This window comes from Hippichthys cyanospilos, chromosome 6 (assembly GCF_059441005.1).
Source record: "Hippichthys cyanospilos isolate Australia breed blue-spotted pipefish chromosome 6, RoL_Hcya_1.0, whole genome shotgun sequence".
Lineage (NCBI taxonomy): Eukaryota > Metazoa > Chordata > Actinopteri > Syngnathiformes > Syngnathidae > Hippichthys > Hippichthys cyanospilos.
In genome coordinates, this window is record NC_142374.1 from 18707897 (window position 1) to 18714942 (window position 7046).

At 38.1% G+C, this 7046-nt stretch overlaps 1 protein-coding gene across 2 annotated transcripts in view; it reads left to right on the forward strand.

Annotated features, from left to right (window-relative positions):
- iqsec3b (IQ motif and Sec7 domain ArfGEF 3b) overlaps positions 1 to 5970 on the forward strand; it is a 49501-nt gene extending 43531 nt beyond the window's left edge. The window contains exons 13-15 of one of the 2 annotated variants that reach the window (XM_088416649.1): positions 694 to 786; positions 3484 to 3530; positions 5521 to 5970. In XM_088416649.1, the coding sequence (XP_088272775.1) occupies positions 694 to 786; positions 3484 to 3530; positions 5521 to 5943 (563 nt within the window). In that variant the 3' untranslated portion in view covers positions 5944 to 5970. The remainder of the gene's footprint in view (positions 1 to 693; positions 787 to 3483; positions 3531 to 5520) is intronic. The other variant, XM_088416650.1, reaches the window with a different exon arrangement.
- Positions 5971 to 7046: the final 1076 nt, after the last annotated feature.

A 7046-nucleotide genomic window follows, 5' to 3' on the forward strand; every position in this document is an offset into this window, starting at 1 on the left:
TGATTGGGTCACTAATGGCAATGCACCTCTCTATAAAACATAACAAAACAAAGGCATGCAAAAGAGCCACCACAAAACAATTTAGCAATAAATTGTTTAATGTTCCAATGAATTTGCTCTTAATTTGAAAAAAACCTGGACCACTGAAAACCACTGGTATAGCATGGTTCTAAATTCAGCTATTTTGCAAATCTAAGTCATTTAAAAAATAACAACATTAGATACAACTGCATAACTACAAATGCATCTAATATTTTGCAAAAATGCATTAGAACACAAATTAGTGATCAATTGCTTCATGTTCCAATTAATTTGCTCCTAATTTAAAAAGACAGGTATTGTTCCTGTCATGGCATTAGAACACAGTAAATTAGATTTACTTATACCTTTAGAAACCTTTTGAAAATATCACATAACAACAAAAATGCCTTCTACTAGTACCCTCATTTGAGAACCACTGCATTAAAAGTACAGATATTTGTGTGAAAACACACACACACACACACTAAACACCTTTGCTTCGGTGAAACTCAAAAATACACACTCTGAAATTGACTTCCACAGCCATCTGAAAAACATACTCACGTAAAGTACATAGAGCAGTAAAATATAAGGCCAAAAAGTATTACTTTGTGACTGAAGAGATGTGTACAGCGTAAAACTCACACATTTTATGTGTGTGTGTCTTTGAAGGGGAACTGGAGAGGCAACAGGGCATCCAGCCACACAGCATTCACACCAACGGCGGCCAAGTGGACATGCACACGGGACACGGATCCCCCTCAGGTGCAGACTAATATCCCTTCATCCGTTTTCTATAGTGGTCGCATCCGATAGCAAGGCCCAAATAAACAAACAAAAATACACAAACAACCATTCATTTGACTCATTCATTGCCATCCGCGTGTTAATTGCTTTTTTTTTTGCAATCCAAACGTTCAGTGCCATTCATGTGGTAACTCGTTAAATTCAGCAGTTGACAGACAGCGATATGCGTAGTATGAAACTGCGAGGGAGGGCCGGGAGTGATTTCACGCATCATTGTACGTACTTCCCTTTCTATCCAAGCCTCCAGTGATGATTTTAAGCTGACATGTGACTCACTACTTTGTTATTGACTGTTTATTGAAGTTGTGTTGAGTTGTTGCCTCAAAACTAGCCACCGGCTAAAAGTTGCTATGCATTCACACGGGGTCAATCTTAAAAGTGTGCGTGTGGGTTTTTTTTTTTATTTTTTTTATTAAGTTAAGCCTAAACGCACGTCGTGGTAAATCTTCTTATCTCGCTCACTGGAGAAAAGCAAATAAGCATTTTTATTTATTTATTTATTTATTTATTTTTACATCCCCAAACTGCTGAAGCGTTTTCTTGCACACACTACAAAAATCCCTGAAAATGACAGCTTCCCTGCTTAGTGCTGATCAGAAGCCTGGAAAGATGGGAATATTTTAATTGAATTAATGTTCACTTTTCTGGTATTAGTAGCTGTTAGCGCTCAAGGTTACGCATAATATCAGGACGGTTCGGGGGCCACAAATCACAATTTTGGGCAACTTCTTGTCTTTTTTTTTTTTTTTTACATCTATCAAATGAAGGTAATCAATTACTTTAGGTCATTAAATACCAAACGAATCAATTACTTAAGTACTAAAGTAATAATTTATTTGAGATGCTAAAATTGACTTTTGTGATCATTACAATAATAATCGATTACGTTCAATAATTATATAATAATCGATTCAATAACCAGAGGAAATCGATTACTTGAATACTTAATTACCGAACATGATTGTTTTCTTTAGTACTTAATTCATTTAGTACCAGCATTGATTTGACGCTCCTTTAGCCAAGCACTTGAAAAAAAAAAAAAACAAATATAAATTAATACCAAGGAATGAATGTCTGGACTTCAAAACATAAAAATATGACTTTGAGATTGAATGTGTGTTATAGAAATGTGTGTTATAGAAATAGGTCCAAGCATGTTTATTTCAGAGGTGGATGGTTCCCGTAGGTGGAGCCTGCATTTTTTACCACATATATGTTATCCATTGGCACATGTGAAATTGTAAATATGGTTAAGTAATGGTGTAAATAATAAACTTACCATATGAAATAGTTTACTTGAAGACTTGAGTGCGCACAGCAATCAATTACTATATATATATATATATATATATATATATATATATATATATATATATATATATATATATATATATATATATATATATATATATATATATGGAAAAGTCTTCAAAAGTCATAATTAATAATTTAATTATGACATACAAAATATTCCTACTATGATTTCATAAATATAGAAATACATAATCATAGCCCCCCCCAAAAAAGAAAAAGAAATAAATAAATATATATATATATATATATATATATATATATATATATATATATATATATATATATATATATATATATATATATATATATATATATATATATATTTTTTTTTTTTTTTTTTTTTTTTTTTTTTTTTTTTTTGGGGGGGGTGGGCTATGACTATGTATTTCTATATTTATGAAATCATAGTAGGAATATTTTGTATGTCATAATTACATGATTAATTATGACTTTTGAAGACTTTTCCATTGTGGGAGTCCAGGCCAAGCCAATCATTGAAGTCCTTGAAAGGCTGGCAAATGTCAGTTGGCCAATACCGCCACCCGAAGGTTCTGAGGTGTTACCACAATAATTTCTATTGTGCTATGTTCGCGATTAAGGATTAATGCAAAAATCGCAGGAAATGGACGTTTTCAAAATGTCCAAAATTGACAATATTTCCAATTTTGAATGGCAGTAAATGAGCCTGACATGGGCTAAATTTAACACCTATAAAGTGTACCTCTCGACCTCCATTTTTCAAGCATTTAGAAGGGACGGCAGCACGGCAAAGTCAAAGTCATCATGTTTTAATAATCAATGCAATATTTTAGTCATGTCAAATTTATTTATAAGCACATTTAAAAAGACCGTACTCGACCAAAGTGCTATACAATAAAATAAAAGTGCATATAGAAGCCTCCTAGTCGTTTTTGCTTGTATGCTTTTTCTTTTGATATCACACATCAAAAAGCCTAAGTTGGTTCAAAATTTTCCCCCAGCGTTAAAAATAATAAATTACTTTAAAACCTATTTACCTAAGGTAATCCCTGATTACTTAATTACTTTAGTACCAGCCTTTTTTTTAGACTTTCCTTTAGCCAACCACTTGAAAATATAAATTAGCGCCATGGATTAAATATCTCAACTAAAACAAAAAAATATCTTGAAATGAAATGAGTGAAAGTCCCTAGTTGACGTCATTCTTCCCGTATCAGGAAACGAGCTGTTAGCCGACAAACAACGACGGATTTGGACTTCTTTCTACCTGTAGACTTGACTCTTTCATTCGCCGGCACCGCCGCAAGTATCGCTCTCAATATTCTGAAGTGCGCCCGTTGACATTCTCGTGCGCTCCGGCAGGTCAACAGGACGTGTACGATAAAAGCGGCAACAACAACGCTGTGGAGGTGAGTGGCAAAACCTCTCTTTTCTCTCTCAGGTAAGTGCGCGCCGGTTTATCTCCGCGGGTCTTCTCGGCTTCTCTGTCGACTTGCGTTTGAGATCGAGAGAACGCGTGACTCACGTAGAAGAAAGCCGTACTTGGCTTTGACAGTAATAAGAACAATGGTTAAAAAAAAAACAAAACAAAAAAACGTCAAAAGTTCCACAAGAGGCTCATCGCCAGGGATATAAAAGGCCGCCTCGAGGCCTTCGAGTGGATCCGCCGCCACTCTCGCTCCGGAGAAAACATCCGTTCTCCATCAGCCGCTGCTAAGCATTGACCAGACGCGTAGGCCTGCGCGTGTGTGTGCGTGTGTGTCCACCGTTAGCGTTTATACACCCTTTCACCGTGTGTCTCTCTCCCGCCTCAACCAGTCCTTTGGAGACGTGTCGCTCAGTGTGTTAGGAGGCACCACGCCCTCGGTGTCACTCTCTCCCTTCATCCTCGACCGAATACCCCCACTTGCAAAATGCACCCCCCCCCCCCACCCACAAACTCTCCTCTCTTTCTATTGGACAGTATTTGGATGTGGTGTCAAATATTTTCACCGTATACAATAAGTAGACTAGTACCGTATTTTCCGCACTATAAGGCGCACCGGATTATAAGGCGCAGCCTCAATTAATTACGTATTTTAAAACTTTTTCAATCACAATATAGTAACACTCAAAGTGATAACAATAACTCAAATAATAACTCCAAGCTCTCAATAGCATAATAACTCAATGTCAATATGACCTTGTTCAACTGTAAACACACAAAAGAAACAGGTCAAGCTTATATTATCAGTTCATTCCCCATCTACTGATCCCAAGCTCAATATCGATCCATATATAAGGCGCACCTGATTATAAGGCGCACCATCAGCTTTTGAAAAAAAATGTAAGGCTTTTAGGTGCACTTTATAGTCTGGAAAATACGGTAATTGAACTCACTTTCTGCCAGACCACGTGAGAATGGATTTTTACGGTGTTTAACTATTGACAAATAGTTCTGATGGATCTTTGAGGTCTATTGCGTTTCATGGTAGCGAACGTGAGTCGGTTGATTAAAATGAATTTTTCTGCCAATTATTGGACTCGACATTGGTATAAAAAAAAAATACAACAAATCGTTTGGCCTTTGAGTTTATTATGCCGTTGAAATATCATAAAAAAAAAATTGTGTCTTTGCAAAATTAATTAAAAAAATAATAACCCTTGTAAGCATTACTTACATGTTTTCATTTATGTTTATATTAATATTTATACATATTTTTTTACTTATATTTTATTCATATTTTACACAAAGCGGTCGAGCAAGTGGATGACAATAATAATAATAATAGTAGTAATTAAATCAATAACAATAGTCATCACAACAATAATAATAATGCTACTAATAACAATAACATAAATATTTTAAAATACATCTGTCTATAGTAATTAATGTGCACACACACACACATATTCATATATATATATATATTTATATATAAGAGATAAATAAATTCCAAATAGTTAAAGTTCCAAAGTTTGGTCAGTGGGACTTGGCTGAAAAAAATATTTCACAGATGGTGCTGTGACCGAGCCAGTGTCGCTGGCTTGCTCCCTTTCAGGACGCGATGCTTTCGGGATCTTCTGAAAAGTGATGATTTTCCGCCCGACGCCATCGCCGGAATATTTTTCGGCTTCTCTGCTGAAATATGAAAACGCGAGCCACGCGAGTTAGCACGATGAAAAGTCGGGTTTCGACGGGCATTTCGCCATCGGGAGGCGGTCACAATCTCAACGCGGAGGCCAAAAGCGCATCCATAAACGGGCGTGCCGGCGCGTGTTTGTGTGTTGTGTGCCCGCCCGCGCACGCCACCTCCGTCGCATGGCTGCATGCCCCCGTGCGTGTCACACCAGAGGGCTGCGAAAGGCTGCGTTCAGGCTGGTAACTCCCCGTGCGTTCTCTGGCTGTTCCTAAACTAGGTGTCAATTCACAACAGGCTGCAGACCTACCAACTGAGCCCGCCCAGCAGCGTTGAGCCGACGCCCCCCCTGGCCCTGACCGCCCCGCCCGCCCTGCTGGGCCCCGCCCCGGCCGGGGAGCTCCGCCCGGAGACGCTGATCCAGTGCCAGCAGATCGTCAAAGTCATCGTGGTGGACCAGAGCGGGCGGGGCCGCATGGAGGCCTTCCTCAGCCAGGGCCCGGCCGCCCACCGGCTCCTGCGCTCGGCCATGTCCACGCCCGTGCACGCGCAGGGCGACGGGCCCCAGCCCCCGCTGCCCCCGCCCCCGCCGCCTTACAACCACCCGCACCAGTTCTGCCCGCCGGACTCGCCCATGCCGCTGCACCACACCATGCCGCTCACTCGCAGACGCAACTCCAGCGGCTCCCGCAGCATCGTCTGAGCCCCCTCCTCCCACGAGAACCGCGACCCCCCCCCCCCCCCCCCCCCCCCCCCGAGCGGCCCGCCACATGGAGTTGTCGGGACGCCGTTTTGTAAAGACGATTGCCCAGCTTTTGCCATCCTTAATACGCATTTGGACTATTTGTGCACAGGCGGCGGCCGCAAATCTCCCGTCAAGCAGGGGTGTGTAAACTTCTGTGCTCAAGGGCCACATTTGTTTTTTTTTTTGTTTTTTTTTTCAAGCAACAGATGGGCAAGTTCATTTGTAGATTCGGGACAAGGAAATGTTCAAATATTTATGCAAATCATCCAACCTGCTTTATTTTAAAGAAATGCACCCACTTAATTTGTCATTATAAATATAATTTAACGGTACTTCATCATTTGGGCAAATATTTATCTTGCGTCAAATATTTTACATATTCTAATTATTTACATACGACTGATGAAACAATTCTTTCATGATTTAATTCTACTTAAATATTTTATGTTGTAAATTTTATTCATAAAAATATAAAATGAGTATATATTTATAATTCATATATTTAAAATATATATGAGTAAAAATGCTTTTTAAATAATATTTTTCTTTAGCTCTAAATTATTTCAATAAGACATTTATGCTAAATTAATGTTTAATAATAGCTCATTTCATTTTTATTCATGATCTAATATTTAATAAAATAAAAAACGCACTTTATCTTACCAATATATTTGTGCTTGAATTCAAATCATAATTCTGATTTCATTCATAATTCATAATTTCATTTAATAAGCAGTGATGAAATTAAACAAAACACCTAAAATGTTTGTTGTATTATTTGTTTTATTGTTTTTAATAAATCAATAATTTAATGTATAGTAAATAAAAAGTAATACATCTTAAGTGGTCCAATTTCAGGATAAAAATTCAAAGCAACAAATAATGTCGCACATAAATTCGGGAAAATAAATAAATAAATATATTTTAATACAGCAACGAGTGACCATTGAAGGACTGTAACGCAAACGCTTGATGGGCCGTATTTCTGAAGGGCGAGGGCCACGTGTGGTCCACGAGCCTCACTTTGCCCACCCCTGCAAAAAACACCATTCGAAAAAAAA